This window comes from Anguilla rostrata, chromosome 4 (genome assembly GCF_018555375.3).
Source record: "Anguilla rostrata isolate EN2019 chromosome 4, ASM1855537v3, whole genome shotgun sequence".
Lineage (NCBI taxonomy): Eukaryota > Metazoa > Chordata > Actinopteri > Anguilliformes > Anguillidae > Anguilla > Anguilla rostrata.
In genome coordinates, this window is record NC_057936.1 from 24557525 (window position 1) to 24582103 (window position 24579).

At 49.0% G+C, this 24579-nt stretch overlaps 1 protein-coding gene across 14 annotated transcripts in view; it reads left to right on the forward strand.

Annotated features, from left to right (window-relative positions):
- Positions 1-24579, forward strand: part of si:zfos-588f8.1 — a 68777-nt gene that overhangs the window by 11699 nt on the left and 32499 nt on the right. For all 14 annotated transcript variants that reach the window (XM_064331692.1, XM_064331693.1, XM_064331696.1 and 11 more), the window contains exons 2-3: positions 7166-8062; positions 23277-23371. In XM_064331692.1, coding sequence (XP_064187762.1) covers positions 7226-8062; positions 23277-23371 — 932 coding nt within the window. In that variant the 5' untranslated portion in view covers positions 7166-7225. The remainder of the gene's footprint in view (positions 1-7165; positions 8063-23276; positions 23372-24579) is intronic.

Genomic DNA, 24579 nt, shown 5'->3' on the forward strand with positions numbered 1-24579 from the left:
TTTGAAGTTGCAGTGGATGTCCGTGGAAAGAGTTAAACCCAGAGATTTAAACCAGACCAGCTCATGATTGAGGATAATGATAATGCTGCTTTGTGTGGTTTAGTTTTTTTTTTTTTTTTTTTGCATGCACTGCCATTTTATGGATCCTGCGGTTTTGGTCAGCAGCTCTGTTATATGAGAACTGTTTTAAACTCTGTCCCCTTTATAAAACGTAAGCCCGGTTATTCCAGATGATCTGGCCCATATAGTTAAGTGGAGAACATTCATTTAGAAGCTGTTGAGTTCTGGTGGCCAGAATCTGAGTGCATTTGAGCATCTGCTCATTAAACACTACGCATGCTCTCCGTAACACGTTTAATGAATACAGGCTACTTCTGCCTTTCTGAGGAAAATATCCAGTCTAACCAAGAGCAAGGCCTAGTCCATAGATTATTGCATTTTTATTTGGTTAAATTTTTTTAGTGATTTTGCATACATTTTTAAAGAGTGTTCTTTAAAGAGAGTTTCTGACTGAGAAGCAATCTCGAAGACCTCGGAACATACGGCTGCTACGGCAGGTTTGTAGCCACGCCTTTCCTCGTGATTCCGTTTGGCTTCAGAACACCCTCCGGTGCGTCTTTGGCGGACGGCCCACAGAAAGTACCGGCGAAGACGTAATGCCGCTTCTCCGGTTTCACCCCGCGCCGAGGAACGGGAACGGTGGAGGGAGGACGAGGCCCGTCTCAGCGCAGTAACCGCTGTGTGACACCGTCAGCTTCCTGGCTGCGCTCCCGAGATAAGGCGAGCCGCCGCGGTTGGCTGTGCGCGGCTCGTGCGCGGGGGCTCATCGGGCAGGGTTCCCTCTGCAGTGCCTGTCTGTAGCTGCTGGAGTGAACGCTCGAGCTCCCGCGCAGAAGCCCGAGTTCCCAGGCCCGGGGCGGATGCTTGCGTTTCGCTTGCTCCGTGGGCGCTGCGTTTCCACTGAAACCGCGTGAGTCACACGCGTGGACTTTCCCCGGTAGTGTCCAGCCGCGTGGGCGCTGAAGGGAGGCCCAAGCGTTTGATGCATCAAAGTTCACTTCTGTTAGGAAACTACTAACATCCGTAGGTTTGCAGCAAAGAACAAGTGCGCCCGTGTTTCTCCCAGTTTGCCATTTTTTGGCCTTTAACCGTAGCTTTGGCATTTTGCCTGTTTTGAAAATCTAATAATCTGTGAATGAAGTGACCAGGGTGTAGTGTCTGGCTGAAGGGCTTTCACCGTGGTCAAATGAGGTCTTTCACAGACAGTGGAGTGCACTCTTCTTGAGCAACCGATGAAGAGTGCTACAATTTCAGATGACATAGTGGCCTAGCATCGCAGGCGGCTAAGCTCGATAATCGAGGCCGAATGGTAAGGCCTCAGTAGCCGTGTGATTTTGAGCCCACGTCATGTGACGGCTGTACCTGGCTGAGAATAGTAAATATCAGGGCGCTGCCGCGTTGCTCTGCGAGTGATTCACCGAGCTCAGCTCCAGCTCTAACTTTCCAGACCGATATGATTCTTTCCCCATAACACAAGGAGGCAAGTCTATAGTATAACGTTGTTTTAAACATTGTGAAAGCCCCCTGGCATCTCACGTGTGCCTGACTCAAAAACCACAGATGAGGGGGAGAAAATTCACCTGATCTGAACTTCAGTGTCACAGCGGGGATATTCACACTCAGAAGAGAAACTGGGAAATTCACGAAGGTATTTTTAAAGTGTTGGACAAGCCTATATGGAAAGTAAAGACGGAAGCCCGCACGCTTAATGAATAGATATAGATTATGAATGTCTGGAAACATGTCTGTCTCTTTGTCCAAATAGGAATAAAAATGAAAATGATTTTGTTGCGTAGACATTCATAATCTATATCGATTCATTAAGAGTGCGGGCTCCCGTCTTTCCTTTCTATTATTATCTGTGAGAAGCCAACGCACCATTCATTTGTTCTATAGTTTGTTAAAAACTTCTTTGAGGGTTGGTAATTCTTTTTTTGGACAAGCCTATATGGACATATCAAGCCATTTTGAAATCATCCTAAGGCCATCCTGTGTACTATACCCCACCAAACTTTTCTCTGTTCACAACTACAGATGAAATCTTCCAACTGGACAAGGTAAACATAGTTGTGAGGTATATTTTGGTTAAGTAAACATTGTAAGGCTTATGTGGGGTAAGGTAAACGTAGTTGTATGTCTAGGGTTAAGTAAACGTTATAAGGCATACCTAGGGTAAGGTAAATGTAGCTGGATGATTTATCTTGGGTTAAGTAAACGTTATAAGGCATAGCAAACCTACAGTAAGGTAGTCTATTTCAGGGCTGCCGTTAGCATGTCATAAATACGTTAATCTCAGGCACGGCTGCTGTTAGTGTGTTTTTAGCACGTTAATCTGAGGCAGGGCTGCTGTTAGCGTGTTGTTGGCACGTTAATTTCAGAATAGGCTGCCGTTAGTGTGTTAGCACATTAATCTCAGGCACGGCTGCTGTCAGCGTGTAGTTGGCACATTCATTTCAGAATAGGCTGCCGTTAGCGTGTTGTTAGCACGTTAATTTCAGGCAGGGCTGCCGTTAGCGTGTTGTTAGCACATTAATCTCAGGCACGGCTGCTGTCAGCGTGTTGTTGGCACATTAATTTCAGAATAGGCTGCCGTTTGCATGTTGTTAGCACGTTAATTTCAGGCAGGGCTGCTGTCAGCGTGTTAGCACATTAATCTCAGGCACGGCTGCTGTCAGCATGTTGTTAGCACATTAATCTCAAAATAGGCCGTTGACAGCGTGTTGTTGGCACGTTAATCTCATACATGGCTACTGTTAGCATGTTGTTGGCACATTAATCTCAGGCAGGGCTGCCGTCAGCATGTTGTTAGCATGTTAATCACTGCAAGTTGCCATCTCCATCCTCACACGCAGCGCAGCAGCACTGGAGCTGGAGCTTGGAAGGCCGCAAGGCTTCAAATCACCCTTTGTACTCCTCCACACCAGATGGAATTAGCCTAAACCTCGGATCAGGGAAAAAGAGGGGGTGTGGGGGATGGGGGGCTGCAGCCTGCTCTTAATCACTGGCCTTTTTGTATTGAAAACAGTGGGAAATCTAGCAGCCACACGTCTCATGCTAATGAAAAGTGCAACCTAAGCTCGCTGCTCCTGCAGCTGGGCCTTGTGCTGCATCCCTGTCACGTCTCACAGATGAATGGAAACCCCTTTCAAAGGCAGGCCTGGACTCGCTCTCTCATTGATAGCAGGTAGCCCGGCAGTACTTTGTAATAAGGGTAGGTCGTGTAACATTGATCGGAGTGTATGTATACTGGTTGCACAAACAGTTCTACCGTGGTCTCTCTGCACTATAATGATGAAACTGCTTTACTAATTTGGATGCTACGCTGCTGTTATGGGAGCGAAGGACATGGCACAACATTAAGCTTTTCAATGACAGTAAAGGCGCTGTGTATTTGTGTAATGAGTCACTGGTGTCTTGAGCACTGAGGTGTATGTTAGTTGTAGTTTAGTGTGACAGGTTGTTTCAGTAGTGATTCATAATTTTTAAGTGTTTTAAATCCTCCTTTTAAAAACAGTCCAGTGGGTGGCTTTGAAGGACATGTCAGTCAAGTTAGGATTTATGAGTGATATACCAATCATGTGTGACATCACATCCTGAACATCAGGGAAGGGTGTATTTCTGAGGATGTTATACATTGGAGAGTTGCACTTAATAATAATATTCTTATTCTTCAGTAAGTACAGAACCCAGCTATTTGTAGGTTCCACACCTGTTCTTCTATGGTAGATGTGGGTAGGGAAGATGTACGAAAGAGGATGTGTGAGGCATGTGCACTCGGGCCCACTGTGGGGTGTATACAGTGTGACCGCCCACTGCGCCAGTCTCCTGTTTTCGGTCTCATGTTTCCATAGCGACAGGGCCACAGTCTGTCACACTGTATTTGGCCCAGAAGGGTGATTCACCGGTAGTGAATCTGACCACATTGTCCACATGTGGCCCTTAGCCACATTCTCTGTGTGCTCAGCCCATGTCTGTACCAGAACCCTGATGGCTAACCACCCCCCCAAACACACACACACACACACACACACTAGGGCTGTCAAAAAATATTCGTTAGAAAATTAAGTTAGAAAACTATTTGAAAATCTTTTTTTTTTTTTTTTAAGTTTGAACCTAAATTTTAGGATTTGAATATTAGTTTTGGATCCTGCGTTTTTGATTCCGCGTTTTGTAATTAACATAAATATACAGGCTTTAATTTCATGCGGCGAATCATGTTCATGCACACAAAGTTAATTTCCTGTGCTAAGGTTGCTTCCTCTGTCAGATCAAAAATATTGAAAACTAACGGTGAAAATGGCAGAAGCATCGGAGGAGTTGGTCCCACTAGCTGGTAGTAGAAGCCGAATTTTTCGGCTTCTTGGCCATAAATGGCGTCAAGGAGTCGGACGAGATGTTTCCTTTCTGTTCTGAAGATTTTGATAAAATTGGATGATGAAAGAAGTTAAACAAACTAAACAGAGTAAGTAATTAATGTTGTTTTAGGCTACAGGTATTAGCTGTTTGAATAGTTTTTGTGTTAAGAAATAAACAGGGATTTCCTATAAACAATCATTTCCCTATTATTATGATTAATAAATGCCGAGTTGTGGCAAATTACATCCACGAGAAAGTGCTTTATTCATTTGCGCATTAGGCTATAGAAACTGCAGGGGGCTCATTTATAAAATGAACTTTCGTGCATACGTCAAGTGAAGTAGCTGACGTAGAGCCACAACCGTTTCCACTGTCAAATCGGGTCATGTTGAAATTTGATTCGATTTTTGATTTGAAATTCAACGTGATTTTCTACTTGCGCGCCACACAGTTGATCTCAAATACATATTATAAATGAGATGTAGTAGTATGAAAGTTCACCGATGTCCTCTATTCTACTGCCCGCTTGTGGAAAACAACGCGCAGGTTAGTTTAGAGGGAGCGTCACGTGAATATTGCACCCGAAAATAAGCAGCTTATTTTTGTGAATTATAGGCAAATGATATTCAATTCAAATATATTCAAACGCTAACTAATTGCAAAAGCTAATATTCGAACTCAATTTCATGGCACTTTTGACAGCACTTTTGACAGCCAACACACACACACACACACACACACACACACACACAGACTCACACGTGCACACACATGAACTCACTGGCGTATGCACACACACTCATATACACACACACACACACACACACTCACCTGCGTGCGCGCACACACACCCACCCACCCACTCTCACCCATTTGTGTGCACACACACACCCACCCACCCACCCACTCTCACCCATTTGTGTGCACACACACACTCTCTCTCCCCGGCCCTGGTCTCTGCTTAGTGTGGCGTCAGGATGCGGTGAGCGCTCGCGGCAGCGCCGATGACAAGCGCTTGCGGCTGTGGGCTAACTACAGAGGCGCCGTGGCTCCAGTGGGTGAGAAGAAGGGGGCGGGGACCGTGCACGTGTTCCTCCGCCCCCTCTGTAGCGCTGCGTAACCACGGCTACCTGCGCCGCCTCGGGTCCTGCCGACCGGGGTAGGGGCCGACTGAAAGGTCAGGCTGTAGGCAGCTGAGATTGATGAGGGGGACAGGCGGGCGGGGAACTGTTCCGAAAGCCCCAGATCGGAGGGTTTGACGTTTCTGTTTCGGCTCGGCTGTCTGGTACTTTTCCGTCCCGCCCCTGGTACTTGCGCTCGGGTCTGTGAGAGGGTGGGATTTAAATGGCAGAGAGGGCTGTCTATCTAGAATCGGCATGCTGTTGAGCTGAAACCGCTGATATCCGTTTGCTCTGGGCTTGCAGAGATGCCTTGTACAGCCAAGTGCAACATTTCACCTTGATGCATTTGCAGAAAAAAAAAAAGTTGCAGCAATGCAACAGGAAGGAATTTTCCCACATATCTATGACCTGCTTAATTTATGAGAGAGGGCATTAGGCCCACTGCTCTCTAAATATTTAGGTCTTAGTTGTAATAATAATTATACTTATAATAGCGTATCCTCACAAACTTCCTGACGGTCCTACCAAACTTTAAGGATAAACTATGGGAGTACTCTGGCCTAGGGCAACATTTGCTCTGATTGGCTTTGGGTTAGCGCGGTGCCGCTCCTGCTTCAGGTGGGTTTCTGATATGAAGAGTGCACACAGCCAGGCGGGCCCTGCTCCATTCCAGCATGGACTCCGCCATGTCAGTCGCATTCTGAGCTGTGTTTGGATCCCAAACAAACAGGGGTCTGCTTCTCATTAACGGACAATGTGGAAAAACCTGATTTTCAAGAATGGGTGGGTGGGGGGGGGGGGGGGTGTGGGGAGAAGTGCCTCTCTGAAAACGCATGAACCTCCGCGCTTAGAACCTCCGCTTTAAAACCGCGCCTCCGCGTTCCGCGACTGACGTCCGCGTCCGCGCGGGAGGCCTCCCAAGTCGGCTCTCGCAGAGTAAACTCCCGCCCCGTCTCTCTGACGCAGGCGGAGGGCACGTATAAACAAACACGTCAGGCCGTCTCGCTGAGGGAAAATGCCTGTGCCTGTTCCCCCTGCCAGTAGACTGGGGGGGGGGTGAAAATAGCCTCAATCGTCGAAATCTGGGCGCAGTCTGCCGCAGCCTAACGTGCGTGCACCGCGAGCGCGGAACGCAGTGAAGACCGTAAGCACCGGTCGCACACGGGACACTGCGCACGCGTTCGTCGAGTGGCGGTTTATCGTTGCCCTAAATTAGCGTTTTCGCACGTATGCTCTCTGGCCTGGGAGTGTTCTTAGCCAAGTACACTTATGTTTCGCATTATGAAGCCACCCTGGAAAAGAGCATCTGCTAAATGAATGTAATGTAATGTCTTTGCCATCCCTCTCCAGACTCCCGCATGTTTTCGATGGCAGTGTGTTCTGTGTCTAATGTGTGTGTGTTCCCAAAATCTCCATCTCTTGCCAAGAAAAGAAAGTTTGGGAAAAGGCAGCAGTCTCATAAATCAGTTTTTAAACAGATAAAAAGTCCAACTTTCTATCTTTATAGTCAAAAATATACACTTAAAAAAAATTTTTTTTTGCTAAAAAGCTCATGCTAACGTATTTTGGCTAGTTAGCCTTCTTCTGTTTCGTGTGTTTGTAATGTGTGCTCTCTGGTGCCCCCGCAGGTTTTAGATGGTGAGTGCAGAGGCAGTGCGGTATGCTGAAGCGTGCCTCCCTGTGTCAGAATGAGTGTCACGGATGGCGAGGGGACAGCTAGCCAAGACGGGAGGACCTACGTTCTCCAGATCTACCCGCGGCTCTCCCTGGAGACGGAGTCATGCTGCACCCTGCGCGTCTCCAAGGACGCCACGGCGGCGGCCGTCATCCAGGACGCGGCGGGCGTCCTGGGCCTGGACTGCTCCCTGCGCTACGCGCTGGCGGAGGTGAAGGAGTGCGGCGGGGAGGAGTGGGTCCTGGAGGCCAGCGACCTCCCCGTGCAGAGGGTCCTGCTGTGGCCCCGGCGGGCCCAGGACAGCCACCCGCAGAGCGAGGGCTTCTACTTCCTGCTGCAGGAGCGCAACCATGACGGCTCCATCCGCTACGTCCACCTGCCCGCCCTGCGGCGGGAGAGGGAGAACCGGCGGCTGCAGGCCCGCGGCTTCCTGCCGCCGCGCCAGGAGGACTTTGACGACCTGTGCAACCTCCCCGCCCTGACCGAGGACAGCATCCTGACCAACCTGCGCTCGCGCTTCCACAAGCAGAAGATCTACACCTACGCCGGGAGCATCCTCATCGCCATCAACCCCTTCAAGTTCCTGCCCATCTACAACCCCAAGTACGTCAAGATGTACGAGAACCACCAGCTGGGCAAGCTGGAGCCGCACATCTTCGCCATCGCCGACGTGGCGTACTACGCCATGCTGCGCGAGCGCGTCAACCAGTGCATCGTCATCTCCGGGGAGAGCGGCTCCGGCAAGACGCAGAGCACCAACTTCCTCATCCACTGCCTGACGGCGCTCAGCCAGAAGGGCTTCGCCAGCGGGGTGGAGAGAACCATCCTGGGGGCGGGGCCGGTGCTCGAGGTAGGCAGATCCCTCCTCTGCTGTCTCGCACACTGAAGTCTTTGGTTTGGTTCTTAGTCAGCACACTAGTCTAAGGCTTGGTTCTTAGTCAAAACAATTATAACTAAGGCTTGTTTCTTACTTAGTCAACACGATTGCAGCTAAGGCTCGGTTCTTCATGAACACACTGAAGTCAAATACTTGGTTCTTTGTCACCGGCTGTAATTGCCATTCATGTAAACTGTTCATTTTTTCTAAACACGCTATGCGTTTTGTTTGATAGGCTGAAATTTCAGTGGGTCCCCCCGGCTGATCTCTAGGACTAGATAGCTACACTTCCGCTCTTTAGAGTCACTGAGTTTCTGATGAGATGATATGAGCTTTCACCCGCCAGTGAACCAAAACGAGTGAAGTCCAAAGGCCAGAGCGCTCTGCATGAACTTTTCACGATAGCTTTTTTTGGGATTGTTTTCTTGTAGGGGTTTGCTTTGGTTCACCTCTCTGGCCCAAACTCTGGTATTTAGGAAGCGTACGTTTTTGTTGTCTTTCGCGCCCTGAGGACGAAAAAGGGCCATTTTCCGAGGCTGATGTTCCTGCTTTGACGTAAACGCCATTTTGCAGAAAGAAGAAATGAGAAGAAAGACAGGAAGTGTCATTACTGTGCCGCGTTAACCCTTTATACGTCCCGCGTCCAGCTGACGTTCTTTACTGCAAGGGCAATAGGCTCTGAAAACCTAAACGGAGAAAGAGAAGAGAATTCCATTCTGTTTTTGACACATTTCAGAACGGACTCGTGTTTCACGGGGAATGTGTGTGCTTGTGTTCAACCATTCCTTAATTTACAAAAGAACACAACTAATAATGGCTTTGTCATGTCGATGCTGCAATCTGAAGATTACCTCTCAGTCTTACTGTTTGTAGCCGAAAGTGATCTTTAATGTGAAGCAGACACTGTTCAAAGGCTGGGGGGCCCTCACAAATCATCCTTCCATAGTGCATTTTCCCCTAAATCTAAAAATAAAGAGACCCAGTTGAAAGGTCGTAATGTATCCCCAGGATGCACGTTTGAGGGTTCCTTATGTGGAGAAGCTGTTTATTTTGGAGTTTGAGGGTGCTTTCTCTTTCAGTGATACAATACCGCTGTATGAATTGGCCCCATTGTGCTAAGTCTGCCCCCTCCTCATAATTGGCTGTGTGTAACCCATTCACTTGGCCCACGTTCGGCTCTCGCTCATGAAGGAATTCCCTTTGTTTTTCTGCAAGTGTCGGAGCGCGTTGCTTAGGGGAAGATTCTGGCTGCGCGGCGGCTCCGCTAGCCCTGCCTCGGAACGACCCAGTAGGCCTGGTAGTCTGCTTTTGATGGGCTGCTCTTGTTCCGTAAATGTTGAGATTGGGAGGGGGGAGAAAAGAGGAAAGGATAATGCACACGTAGCATCTCTGCGTAGCACGTGGTGGCGGAGATTGTTAAAAATGCATGACGAGGGTTTTCATGCACCTGCTCTGGACTCTTCTGCGTTAGCGGCAGTTTGTGTGTCGGTGAGAGCGGCTTTGCGAAGTACGAGGGGATTGACCTTGTGAACTTTGTGACTTTGTGAGGAGAATTGTGAACAGCTATGTTAGGATCAGATGTTGATGATTGAGTTTAGCTTATGCGACCCTGGCAGTGAGTTTGCACGCTCAGCAGTGGTGGTGATGGAAGTATTTTGAAGGCCTTTCGTAATCCGAAAGCAAATGGACTCTCTGAACTCTCATGGAGCAATGGCATTTTCATTTCAGAAAGATGGATAAAAAGGAGTCCAAGTGCTCGTATATGTGCGCGTGTGTGTGAGTGCGTGCGCGTGTGTGTGCAATTTCTGTTTCAATTTACGCATGTTGATAATTGTTTTGTTGTGGTTCAAGTCTGGGCCATTGCCTGTTTTAATCTTTTAAAAAATGATTATTAAATTAAAACCTGACAATATCTGTGTGTATAGAACGCAGTGTATATTTTCCTGCATTTTGGCTCTTTTTCTCTGCATAAAGAGCACAGAATCCTGCATTAACACAACCACTGTGTGTGTGCCTGTTTCTATGGACTGAAGAAAGAGAGACCTTATGAACTTATATTTAATGATTTTAAACAGTCATAGTTTTGTGTGTGTGTGCGTGTGCGTGTGCGTGCAGGGCCTTATGGTTGGCATGCAAGATGCTTTTTTTGTCGTACCGGCCTGCAGAATGTTCCGGCTCCTCCCCCCTTAAGTGCAGAAAATGTAATAGGCAGGGCCGTGCGCTGGAGAGAACTGCAGCCTTATCAGATTGCACGAGCACAAGGGCCCGCTTTCGGCCTCTATCAGAGCCGCTCGGTCAGGTGACAGAGCTGCTCCTCCCCTCTCCGCGCAGACGTGCGGCCAGAGCGCGGCGGACGCGGAAGCTCCGCCCACGGCAGCGTCTCGTTGCGCGGAGAGGGGAGGAGCAGCTCTGTCACCTGACCGAGCGAGTCTGATAGAGGCCGTCCGCTTCCTGGCGCGATCGGCGGCGCCTGGCGGGCGCAGGAAGCCCGCGCGGGGCTCCTCTTCTGAAGGAGCGTTTTTACAACGTGCGGCTCTGCCCCCGTCACCGTGGTGCCACCCCCCCTCCCCAAATCCCCCCCCCAGACAGTCTCCTCATTCTCGTAGCCCGGGTGAAGTGAGTGCAGCTCACATCTGGAGATCCACTCTGTTACCACGGCTCCCATCTGGTGCGGTTTGCTGCTGCTTGTTTTTTTTCTCCTCCTCCTCCTTCTTCTTTCCTTTTTCTTTTTGGAAAATAGAAGCGAATTTGCTGTTTCTGTCTTTCGTCAGTCAGGGCGTAGAGACTTTGTGAAGCCAGTGAGTGCGGAGAGTCCGTCGGGGGGATATTTGGTCTGTCGTCCTGGGGGGTATTTCACGAGGCAGGATTACCGAGTCAGCTGGATCACTGCGCTGAGTAAAACCCGGAACGGCTCTTTTCACTTCAGTCCGTGTTCCAGATCAGGGAGGGTTCCGGGTTTTACTCGGTGCAGTTACCCAGCTAACTGAGTAGTCCTGCTCTGTGAATCCCCCCCCCCCACCCCCCGGAGCGCTGGGCTCACTGGGAAGCGGAGCTGAAGTGAAGCTGCAGGCGCGGGGCGAGGCGTGTGCCGTCAGTCAGGCTCCGCTCGTTACCGCCCACCTGCGCTCCTCTCGGCCTCGGGCGCGTCCTGGAGGCCCCGCGCTGCGGCCCTCGGGCAGCGCGGCCCCGTGAGCCGCTTCCTGTGACGCTTCAAATGGCTTCCTGTCGGAGACGCAGTCTACCTAGCGACTCGGCAGTCTGAGGGCAGGAGAGCTGCTCCCGGGCCAAGGGCTCCACGGCGCCCCCGTCAGTCAGCGGCGGCCCACAATGCCCTGCCCGGTCACACAGACGCACACGCTCAGACGCACGTTCCTCTGCGGGCCTTGCTCTGGGTTCCATCCCCGCGCTCTGCGGAAGGGCCTCACGTGCAGCAGCAGCACCCATGCATGCTCCAGGGGAGACAGACAGACAGACAGACACTGCAGGGGTGTCTGACTGACCAATACCTGACTGACCAATCACTGCTCATTGAGGGCTTCAGAATGGACGTGTTTTCATGAAGCTCCTGTGCAGATGGAAACTGAGGATTTCCTTCCCTTAAGTGATCCCCCTGTCATTCGATCTCCCCCTGAAATTCCACCCCCCCCCCTCAACCCCCCTCCCATCCTGCTTCAGCCTACCTTGCTGTATGTTCCTGATTTATTGCTAATTTTCCCAGGGTAGCAGGAGCGTGTTTCTTTTAAGTGTGCTCTTGGCTTAATCAGACCCAGCTTTAATCTTAAAGCTGGCTTGGCAGCAGCCTTCTCTGAAATACTTGCTCCTTTTTTTTTTTTTCTTCCACCAGAGGCTAAAAATAAATGCGCACGCTAACGGTCTCATGATTGAATGCCAGCATTTTAGCCTCCTGTTCCTGTGAAGCAGTGGGCCGGGGCTGCTGGCAGAACTAAGCCACGGCAGTCCGTTAAGGCACAGGTCAATGTTCACACATAGCAGCGAATCGGCAACGCCGAACAGTCCATCTCCAACTGCCACTGAAAACAGTGCAGGCAGCAGAGCACCAGCTCTGGAAGCCTGTATGGAAGAAAGCTCTCATGAAAGGAAGCTGTTCCAGCGATCCAGCGTACAGTGGCGCTAATGTGGGATAGGTGGAAGGGGAGCTGTGTCTTTGCCGTGGTTGTGGTGGTGTTTTTATGGCTCCTGCAGTGTGCTGGTGGTCCCGGCTGACCTGTCCCCGGGCTGCGGTACAGGGGCTCTGGTTGGTGGTCGGCGAGCTGACAGGCTCCTAACCTCGGCCTCCATCCGGTGCCTGGGGTGGGGGTGGGGGGGGGGCTGTATGTGGCCAGCCTTGTGATCGCGTGCAGCCCAAGGAGAGATGTAACAGTATGAAAATTTCATATCACGATTATGGTGACCAAAATTATCACGATTATCAGTATTATCGCGGTATTGTTAAAATGTGCTGAAAATGTTCAAAAAGCGCTGATACACACACTGAAATCATTTCACCAAGTTTTATATTGAAAACCACAAATAAAATTAGCAGCACTATGCATTTTTTGTTTGCATAAACATTAAAATAATAACATAGCCAATACCTTATGAAAACCATATCAAATGTGCATTAACATTAAAGATGGCACCATGTGGTCATGAGAGGTAACTGCACTTTGTGCACATTTCAGAATTGAAAATAGCAACCAAGAAGACATTTCTTCACATTCTATGCAATGAGATCTAGTCTTTTACAGATTTCGCAGCTCTGGTCCTGTCTGAGCAGAAGAGCTCGTAAGGGCAATCTCACTGTTTCATGCATCGCTGTTGGGAGGGATTTCTGTTGTTCAGCCCAACTCTGTGAGCCATGTACTGCATATGCTTTGATGACAGGGATGTTGAGAATTCATCTAATTCCCCAATCCTTCACCCACATCACATTCCCCCCGCTCCCAAAAAATAAAAATAAAAATAAATATTCCTCCGTGAGGAATATTTACTGTGAGTTTTTCAAAGCACGGTTTTAATGATAATTAAAATTTGAAACGGTAATGCTAACCATCGGGAATTTTACCGTGGTTATCATTAAAGCCGGTAACCGTTTCACCCCTAAGCCCAAGCCTGTCGCGTGTCCTGCAGGGCCAGGGGAAGGTTTTTAACTGTGTCTGGACCCCCCCCCCACACACACACTAACCCCCACGCCTTCTCCCTCAGACTTCCGTCTCCGTCTGGCCTTAACCCCCCCCCATTATCCCGTTCTTCCCCCACTGAGTTTTCCCCCTCTCAGAGCCCCTCACGGAAACGAAGGTGGAGTGTGCCGGCCTCGGGGGGGTGGAGGCCAGACGGAGACGGGGTTATGTGAAGAGAGAAACGGAGGTAGATATGGAGAGCTGGCAAAGAGAGACAGATGGAGAGAGAGTGAAAAGACTCCTCCGTTTGTCACTGAGGGGAATAGATTTTGTGGGGAGGTAGACGGGATTACACCGAACGCGGTGTTGAAGGAACATCTGCAGAAACAAACCCTAGAAATGTGAGACGGGGGCTGCTCCTGTCTGGCAGGAGCTGCGTCTGCGTGGGTGGGGGCAGCCAGGTAGAGCGCTGAATGATGTCTTTCTCTGGAACGGGCTGCAGGTCAGAGTGCTGCGCTGGAGTTCGCCCTTTTACAGGCCACATGCATCAGTTCGATTACAGACAGAGCGTCACAAGTCAGACAGCTGTTTGGAAACAGCTTGTGACCTTATCAGTATGCTCTCTCTCTACAGCTGTGTGTGCTAGCCTAGACACTGCCAAGCACAGAGCGTCATCAAAACACCAGCAAAGCACAAAGGATCAGATAAGGCTCTTCCCAAATAGGGTAAAATTGTTATCCAGTGCAGTCTAAAATTGGTTAAAATTTTTTTAAATTCTTTTTTTAAGTAGTTCAAGCTTTTGAAGTAATCTTTGCTTTCAGTTCTCTTTTAGAACTGAAGAGAAGTTGCGTTGTGGGTGGCATTGTGGTGTCCATGACAGGGGATTTTTGAAGCCTTCGTTGCTACATTGAATTTCACACGTAACGCTTTGACCCATTGGGTTATGCGGATCTATAATTACCACGGTCGCATTAAATTTTAGAGTCGATAAAAATACTTGCAACTGCCTCTATGAAAATGTGTAATTATATTATGAAATAAATTTAACCCATTTGAATGTCTTTTGTTCTTTGGTTTGATATTTTGGTTTGTGGGTGTAATCTACGGGAAAATAGAAGGCTGAAATGTAAGAGTAAACCACGTGTGAATATGCTTTCTGCTGTTTTTCAAATGTGATATTTCACTACTGCAACTCAATTCAAATATAGTATGAGAGTGAGGTTAAGTGTCAAATATGAGCACCCAGTAAACTACATGGGAGCATGAAGACATTTTCTGTAAGATATTCTCTGCGCACATAGGTGACCGTTGCATCGGTGACGGTTCGGGGTCATATCTAGGTGCTACTTTGTGGTCAATGAGCTGTAGCTACATTGACCACAAAGCAAGGGAATTCCTAATTAGGAATGAGGAATTCATAGTACTTTATCTGGTTCTGTTTTAAAGGGTTAATGAATGTACAGTAGAATATCATGCTTTCATCCATGCCCTTGCTGGTTGTTGCTTCATTGTTTTTGAGGTGTTCCCAAACGTGGATATGTAAAAAAAGGTGAGGTTAGTTGCATCCATGTTGAAGGTTCTGCACTTATGGTTCTAAAAGGCTGTGCTGAGCAGTAGCCATGCTCTGAGAATCAGAATTCACTGGTTCTGTCCAGGACTGCGCTGTAGATTTCACACAAACCAAAAATGTTTTCACATGCAGCTTGCGAGTCCTTAGTTGGGTGAGTTGGGTGAGCTCTACGCTGCTGTGAGAATTTCTCAACTGGCATTCAAGCACCCCCACCACCACCACCACAACCAATGGCCATGGTCTTCCCTTTTCTGAAGAACAAGTCGTACAGGTTTCCCTCTCTTCACCCCCGCAGTGCTGAGAGGGCTCTTTCTGCAGTGGCTCCTCCCCCTCCTCCTTGAATGACAACTTGATGTATAGAGGGTATGCGCCGACGTCACTTTCCCACCGGAATACGCCCCCTCAGTCAGGACTGAGTGGCAAAACATGCTGCGACTTGGCTGCCTTTAGTAGAGGAAACTGCAAAACCAGGAGTAAAACAAACTATTATTTGCTTAGATTAAAGGTAGTTGGACTCGACAGTGATCCTTACAACTTACCAAATAACTAGTGGTCCATGAACATTCAACAAGAAATCGGAGCTATTTTTTTACAGACTGTCGTAAGCTAAAGAAAAGAGAAACAAATGCATCGCTGCAATTCGCAGACTCAACTCGAATCTAGGCACCAAAACGTGGATTTGCAGTTGTTATTTTGTGTCAGATATGTTGGATTTTTGGGTAAAATCATACCTTAGTGTTAGCTAGGCAAGCATATAAATTATCTAACCATCCCCCATTTGTTTGTAGAATACAAGGCTCATCATCATGGATGTTTTTTAATAAATGCTGACAAAAACTTTACAGTTACACAGAATATAAATGAAAGATGCTAAATATTTAATTGAAGAGTAGTCAACAGTACATAACTTAAGGTATGATTTTACCCAAAAATTTCGGCAGTCTGTAAAAAGATAGCTCCGATTTCTTGTTGAATCTATTTGTACAGTCAATCGCACAACAGCTCTTTCCCATTTTAGATGTGTCTTTTGTGTTTTCGCGGTATTCAAGCTGAACGCTAACATTGCCACTCCGTAGTCTTTCTGCCACTCAGTGGGTGTAACCGCAGTGACTTCCACTGTCTGTGACGTCATGTGCATACCCTCTATGCAGAGTGGGCAGTGGCTCCTTCTGCTTTGGCTCCTCCTCCTCCCCCTTGAGTGACAGATCGATGTACGCACAGTGGGCCGTTCTACCCAGCATGCCCGGCGGGCTCTCATTCAGCTGGCCCGGCTCTGTTTTTGTTGCAGGGGGGAGAGAGAGGGAGGGAATGGGCGGGGAGGGGCTTTAGCTTTCCTGAAAGAATGTTTGTTGGCGAAGGGGCAGCCGTGATGGATGGACATAAACTGGAGCCCCTGGAGAGGAGGAGGCCGAGGGGAGCGGAGTGATGGCCTGGCTTCTAAATGCACCCTGAAGAACGGGCCCCCGGTTCTCAATCAGCGGGCCGCCTCAGAGTGCCACGGGTTTTTTTCTTTCCATGACTACTGTTGCTCCACTTTCCGCATTCCACCGAGTCTCCCGCTAATTACCCTCGAGCAACCGTATCCATTTTCAGACACGTTCAAGCGTGGCGTGTAGGTCACGGAAACGATTGATCGGTCGGCTGTACTGTTTTCACGGTATTGAGCCTGACTGAAGTGGAATGTATCGACACGGACCCGTCCTGACCTCATCCCTGAGAGAGAGTGGTGCGCAGTTTGGGCGCTCTAACCTTCGGGATCGCTGAAGCTTGCAGGCAGCTCAGTCCCGTGGCTCCATACCCTGCTCTAGCCATGGTTTAGAGCCTTGTTGGTGTGTCTGCAGAGTAACCGGAGCTGTTGGAGGAGGCTCTCTATCGCCCTCTCTCTCTCTCTGCACCCTTTGATGAGGTGTCGGTTGGTGGGTGGGTCCTGTGCTGCAGACGGTTATTGTCGGGGGAGGTGATCCCGGTCACTCACCGGCCTGTCTGTTCAGGTTAGCTTGAGGAGACCGCTCAGCGGTTGACCCTGTCACCTTCCGTACTGACCCGGCAGTAGAGCCCCACTGTGGAATGAAGCCGAACTTCCACTGAAAAAAGCCCTTTTTGGGGACAGCACCCAAATTCAATTGCACTTACACCGAGACAGTTCTTATTAGAATGCTTAGCTTCCTCTTTGAATGACTCTAAAGAAGGGCTGGGCTGAGACCGCTATTTGCGTAAAGTCGCTTTAGTTGTTCCTGTGTAGTTCCTCTGATCTTTTTTTCGCGGTAAAATCGGTGGCAAGGTTCCACAGAACCAGTCGAACCACTCTGAATAGTTTCTGCAGGATGCCGTGCTCTTCATTTGTACCTCCCGCCGAATGTGGCCTGATTGTTGTGACCGCGATTGCTGCGAAATACGCTGCTTAAAAAAAAAACCGTCCCCTGGACAGGCGCAGCCCTGAAGCTTATGAATGCACCAGTGAGGTCCACCACGGGCCACCGAGAGGGTTCAGGGACGCTGACGGGGCCACCTCCACCGACTTGCGCCCGCTGTGACCTGTTGTGGTTCGGCTCACGGACAGGAATTTCAATTTGAATCATGACAGGAAATTTGTGTCTGTATCATCCCTTATTGACAGGGACTTTGGGTCACAATAGAAAATTTCTGTCTGTGAGGTAAAACGCACGTCACTCTTGCCATAAGCCAATGAAATGGACTCTGTCAGTGTCACTATGAGGGTAAGTCTGCGGGGATGGGAGGGATATACCATCCATTCATCCACCCGTCCGTTATCTAATCTGCTTATTGGGGGAATATACCGGCAATAAGCAGGTATATACCAACTGTAATGCGAAGTGGTCCGGCTCACAGACAGGAACTTCCTACTTTCTATCGGTCTGATATCCCCGCCCCCCACCCCCCCATCCAGGAGGTGAATTTTTGGCGGCAGGATGTGCTTTCTGCATGAACTTCCCCTCTCCATCGGCCCGTCTCCTCACGGGGCGCTGACAAACGCCGCATTGTTTGGCAGGAAGTCCAGAGGAATCGTGGGTATTTTGGCGGCCATTGTTTGCCCCAGGACTCCACTTCCACTCTAGCGGGGCTTTGACCATATTTGGTCGGGCTTGACGCCTGAGCACACAGAGACTACGACAGGAAGTGACCATATTAACGCTCGAGGCAATCGACAGACGTCATTTCCGGGTTTTACGGCCCCTCTTCCTGACGCAGCTGTTTAAGCCAATTGTCAGGCCCGAAATGCAGAAACGCGCGGAGCTAGATCAGATCCGTCCGCCCGTTCTGCAGTAGAGGCTGCGTTACAGTGGGGCCACACCCGTGTCTCAGTGCACCCATGTGGTGCAGAACTGAGCGCGTGTCCTCAGAGCACCGCACAGCGTGTGTGGCGTAGAGCGTTTGATAAGATCAGATAAGAGCTCACACTGTCTGAAGCATCATTACGCCACTGCATCTGCTGACTCCGGCATTGTTATTTTGGGTCACAGTGGTCTGTGCCTCCAGACGTGCCCCAGACTGGTAACACAGTCGTGAGAAAGTGATTGTAGGTGCAGTAATGTGTTGTTTATGGATTGTTTTACTGCAAGTGCATTTAGACGGAGTCTTAAATTAAACCCATTTTCATCTCCAGCACTTTCTTTTCTTAAACTGGTCTGAACGATCTCAAATCATGCTCTCGCCAAAGCTCTGAATTTCTTCGTAACTTTTGCTGAATTCAAGTTTGTCTCGAGAGATGCGGGCCACATTCCAGTTTTATTTGGTCGTAAGTAATGGAAGTCATTCAGCTCGGGGGGGGTTCTGACGCTATCGTTTGCTCTCCGTCACAAAGTTGAAATGTTTCCACAGGACGGCTTCAGTCGGTTCTTGTGCAGTCTCTGGAGCGTTCACTGAGCACCGCCCTAGGCCTGGCACCTGCGCCGCACCGTCACGTGCAGTCTCCTGGCCTGGTGTCCTGGTTGGCATTGTCCTGCTCCAAGTCGTCACCACAGTATCAACGTGGATTGTTTTCATTTAAACTTCCGCGTTTGCAGGTGAACAGTTTACGCAGCCCCAAGCGAAAAACACAGTACAGTGTGCTCAACAAGGCGCAGAGGGTCAAAATCCACGAGGCTTCTAGCATTAGCATAGCTGTCGGGTAAACTATACTAATGTAAGGTTCTGTCTTGTATTGCTATTTTGAACTTCCTGCTAAACCCAAGGCAGACAAAAAATTGTTTCAGGAAAGCGATATCTACGATCTTTCTGCAAAGCCCGTTGCCTAGCATCTGCTTGTCCGTGTGGCCTGTTGGGTGCTCTTCTGTCTGCCTGGCATCAGAACTTTCACAACTCGTTCCTCCATCATGAGTTTCTCTTTAAGCCGTAAAACATTGGATGACCCTGAAAACGAAAAAGGATATTTACCGCTAGCAGGCTGGGTTTGCCGGCAGTCCAGATGTAGCGAAAGTTTGTTAAGCTGTGGAAAAACGATCATCCACATGCTTGCCTGTGTTTCACTGAAGTGTTATACAGGCTTAGCAATGTTGAAGTCTTTTGAAAGCAGAAACCTCAGGTCATGCCTGTCCCCGTTAAATCATATGATTCACCGCTATAGTTCTGTTCATGGGAATGTCACCCAGCTCGTAAATCACTTGGGGAAGATTTGACACAAAATGAAAGTGCAAATGAGATTGAACCGTAGATACCCTTCAAAAGCAAAGCCAAGGCTCTGCTACTTTCACTGTGCAGCTTAAATATCTTTTCATTGTGAAATGGCCTACATCTTCTGTATGCTGCTGAGAAACCTTCCTTTTTAATAATAATAAAAGAAATGCTTTGAACGTTGATTAAATTAGGATTGGCCGACCTGCAGGTTCTGTTCTTTTGAAGCAGAAGCTGTCTCTTATCTTTGATTTGCATTTCAATTTTTTCTGTTCCCAGCTTGAAACTCTGTCTTGAAACATTATCTAAATATCTAATCATTGTTTTCTGGGTACATTGCTCACACTTGTCTCAACTGTCCTTCTGTATTCAGGATAGAAGAGGTCAGTTTTAAAAGAACTTGAGGCTTTTTTCAGAGCTGCAATGTTTGTGAAAGATTTGGTGTTTTTTTATTGTTGTCACTTCTGTTCTTGGACAGTTTCAGATTTGAAAGTAGGCTTCACATTGTAAAAACAAACCCAAACAGTCAGCCAAGATGCAAGAGCAGTTGCATTCATTTGCGGGTTCAAAGCTGCCATCTCCTCCATCATGGAAAGCAGCCTCATTTTGTGCACTGATTAATGTGAAATAAAATCCAAAATACTCATGTTGCCAGTACATTCTAAGCAGAAACCATACGGAAGACGTTGTTTAAGGAGTGCAGTGCACGCTCCCTCAGAGCTGCGGTGGACTCACATGATTGGTTAAATTTAGCCACCTCTCTGGACGGCTTATTGGCTGTGCTTGGCCTTGTGGCAGCCCCGCTCTCTCCCAGCCCAGACGAACGGCACTCCTGCTAGTTCCACAGCCTTTTAACAAAAACAATAATTGCCGCCTGCTTCACGGAGACTAACTATTCTGCCCAGGTGGAACTTTTGACGGGGTTCACGAGCGGGGGTGAGGGGTGTCATCCCTCAGGGGGAGCGTCGGGCAGGGGGCAGATTCGCTGACAGATGCCCGGTAAGGTTACCAGGCAGTGCCAGCCCCGTCCCACAGGCGCTTTATGGATCAGCTTTAGGAGATGTGGGACTTTACCCCGTCGCATTCTCACCCTCTGATCATACTGTACCGCACTCCAGAAGCCATGGTGTTGAAGATGGTCCCACAGTGTGCAGGTCTGGCCCGCGTTATTGGCGAGTTTTGTTAGATTTAGATTCCCTTTGTCATGGTGTAGAACGCAGCCCAGTTTGAGTCCCGCTCTATTGCTTCTCCAGTGTTTTTGTAGGATCGTTTCCCATTGTATCATGGGTAGTTGGACTGCCACGCATGCATACGTGGCTGTTTGTACCCACGCCGGGGGAAGTGATGTCAGGAAAAAAGTCACCATAAATCTCCAGCTCTAATGTTGTACTTGGGCAGAGTAAGGCTGTTGGGAATGGGAAGTGGTTCACTGCACATGTGTTTGCAATAAGTGGCAGTGTAATTAGTTTGAATTCCCTCAGATTTTAACTTGGTGATTTTGATTAATGATATATCTTTATTTTTGTCTGAGAGGAGACCCTTTGAAACAGTTCAAGGCTGTGTTTTCATGAGTGATGACATCTTGGGCGGAATTGGAGAGGACGTGATCTGATTGGCTGTGTGGTGAGGATCTGATTGGTGGGGCTGGGCCGTGCAGCGCTGTTGTGGAAACGCAGGCACAGGGAGCTGGTACCGGAGGCCACCTGAGATAGTGGATGAGCAGGAACACGTCGGGACAGGCACTCCACACACCAACCCGCCAAATGAAACTCCTTTGCTCTCCTCCTCCCTTTTCTCTCTCTCTTTCCCTCCTTGTCTCTCTCACTCATACTTTTTGGTCTCTTTGTATCTCTTTCTCTCACACACACACACACACACACATACACACAACAGATGTTTACGTTTATGCCAGTGTAAACTGGTAAATGGAGCCGTTGTCATGACTACGCGCGGGCCGTGTCTGGCTGCTTCCTCATACCTCGGCCGCGGCGCGGCGCGGGAACAGCTCTGGGCATGTCCGAATGCGAGCGCCGCAGGAACACGTTAAGAATTCAGCGCACGGAGAAGGTTCCCAGGGTGGGGGGGGGACTTGGCCCTGCTTGGCGTCACCAGCACTTTCCGCTGCAGTGTGAGGGACTGCCAGCAGGAGCGCGCTGTGTGTTTTAATCGGGGCCTGGAACAATGGCGGGCCAGAGCTGGAGTCCTTTCACAGCAACCGTTCTGTTTAGGCCAGCTAATCCTGACCGAAGGGGAGGAAACGAGAGCCAGGCGCTCCCAGCCTCTGTGTGTGTGTGTGTGTGTGTGTGTGTGTGCGGGTGTGTGTGTGTGTGGATGTGTGTGTGTGTATCCGTGTTGGGCGGGGGCCCGTGTGCAGGTGTGCATGCGCACATATACCTTTTCCTCATCCGAGCACTCAGGAGTTAATTTGGAACACATGCGACGTGCTTCTGATTTAAATCTGCCTTAATCCAGTGCAGCAGAGGTAACGCGGGGTTATGAGGGTTCTCATCCAGCTCCTCTTAGTGCTGCTGCCACATCCTGCTCAGAAACGACCGGAGCAGCAGCCGCCTCGAAACAGCTAAAGCCCTGTGAAACGGGTCATCGGGTCGCAAGGAGGGGTCTAAATTAGGCAGACCCCCACTGCCGCTCCACTCACACCCCCCTCCCGCAGAGAGCCTGCCCTCTTACCCTCTTCCCGTTACGAAATCTGCCACCCCCCCCTCCACCCCTTGCGAAATTTCCTCCCTGCTCACATTTTCACCCTCCACCCCCTCCCCACAATACCAGCCCTATTTGCGATGCGTGAAGCGGTCTTCCCCTACGGAAGGGCTTTGTCGACCCCCTGTTTGTGGGGAACACTGATCCCCATTCAGGCCCGTGGCTGGCCCCCCGGCTGCGGGTGGCATTCGCCCTGGGGGGGGCGTGCTCATTCATCAGCGCGGCCCGGTGTTTTCCCTGTACCGCGCGCGGCCGCCACAGGCCCAGCTTTGTGTCCTCAGCCCTGACCCTTCCTCCGCTCTCACACATGCTCACCTCCATTATGACATCATGCCTGACACTCATGTTATGAGTGTCAGGGAGTGGCATGACCTATGCACCAGCCCGCACTTGGCCTTTAAATAATTTTGCTTGACAGTTTGCTATAAATAAAGTTTTTGTATTTGAGTAATTGACGTACATTTCCACTTATTTTCAATGGTGGTTCTGTTTTATTTACATGTAGTTAGTTATTTGTAATGCTGTTCCGTAGTTGTGTTTATCAGCTCTCTCTGGCGCTATTGATTCAGGAGGGCGCAGTGAGGCACGTGCTTCTTATCTCGGCACAGTTGGCAAGTCTGGCTTGCAGGCACGAGCCAGTCAGGTTTCGCGTGCGTTTAGCGTGCTTTGTGTTCTTTTGGCTTTGCTGACTTGGTAAAGACAGAGCCGTGTTCAGCACAGAGTAACCCGTGAAGGCTCGCTCATTGTCGAGTGTCCGGCGGTCCTTTGATGTTTGATTGCTCTAATCTCTTTCCTTGTCCGTCTGTGCTTGAGTCCGGTCTTTCATGGAGGGGATAATGTTGGCTCTGTTATGTGTGGCTCTGTTTGACTTAATGAGGAGATGCTTTTGCACCCTGAAGTGGGGGAGCCAGAGCTTCGCCACACAATAGCCCAGTTTCCTTCCTGTTTCTTTCTATTTTGGTTTTAATATTGTACTGCTCTGACTTTTGCTGCTAAGCACTTTGGACTGCAATTTCATAGTATGGACAGTGTTGTACAAATAATCTTGAATGTTTTTCATAATAGATTGGTGAAGTTTGTTTGGAAAAAGAGAAAAACGTTTTAGACCCGTTTGCCTGATTAAAACTTGTCTTCTTTTCCAAAACAGGCATTTGGCAACGCGAAGACCGCCCACAACAACAACTCCAGCCGATTCGGGAAGTTCATCCAAGTCAATTATCTGGAGGGCGGGGCTGTCCGGGGGTGAGTCACTTTTGCCCTGTGAACGCTCTGCACTCTGCAGTACTCTCAAATGTTCACCTGTCCAGAAATTATTTTACATTTCGCATCCCCTTACAGAAGCGTGTGAAATAAGTCGTCTCTGCTTCACAGGAAATGCATGCCAGGAAGCCTTTGTGCAGTAGTTATTAGGGTAGAGATCAGACGTTTCTTCCTCTTGCTGCCATATCTGTGGTTACGGCATGAGTCAGAACGTGTCACTTCCTCCTCGCGCAGGAAGCGCTTCTTCTGGTTCAGGAAGTGGGGGCTGCGTAGGTCGAAGGCTGCTTGGGTTTGCTGGAGGTCATCGGACCCTGAGATCATTTCTGCTTCCGTTCCTGAGTTCTGTCATTGTGTCTGAAAGGCACCCTTTGTGCAACGAGAGGATGAAAAAGAATAATATACTTATAAAGGGGGAAATAAATGCGAACTGAGGATTGTTTTACATCCTGTTGTAGCGAGAGCCAAGCTGTTTCCTAGCTGGCACGCTGAAGGGTCTCTCTCTCAGCATCAGTCACAGCTGACGGTGTACTTCTGCCACACATTGAATAGTTTTTTCTTATGTTCAAAAAAAAGTGTCTTTTCCAGTAACAAGCCATTAAGTGCAGTTCTCAATTTGTACATGAACTCAACGCACTCATTTAAAGGCAGATATTGGACATCTTGCCGCTTTTTGTGGCTTTTGTACTTTTTTCAGCTGCGTTGATCTCACTGTAATCATGTGGGTGATGCATGCACCTTTTCCTGTTTGCAGAACCAGATCCTTTACCCAAAATTTTTTTTTTTTTTTAATGTACATCTGTTCTGGTTTTTGCTCATCTACCCTTCAGCATGATCAGTTGGCCACAATTTATGAATATGCCGGTTGTTAATGACTGGACGGCAGATTATTTTGGAGACCGTACCTCAGCTAAAGCCAAACGGGCGGAGTTTTTATGCTAACTGCAGATGCCCGTGCATGAGTGTGCAACCCGCAGAGGCTGAACTTCTGCATCAGTTTTTCCTCACTGTAAGCAAATGACTATAAAAATAACCTTTGACAGTGTGCTGGTGAAGGCTGTTATGAGAAGCCTGAGACCTTGCTGAGCCGAACGCTGCGTTCTGACCGTTGGGCTGTGAGTCTCGGGGTAATCAAACACAGAGCCAGCATCGGCTTTATCCAGAGATCTGTGTTGAGCGCTGCTGTCGTAATC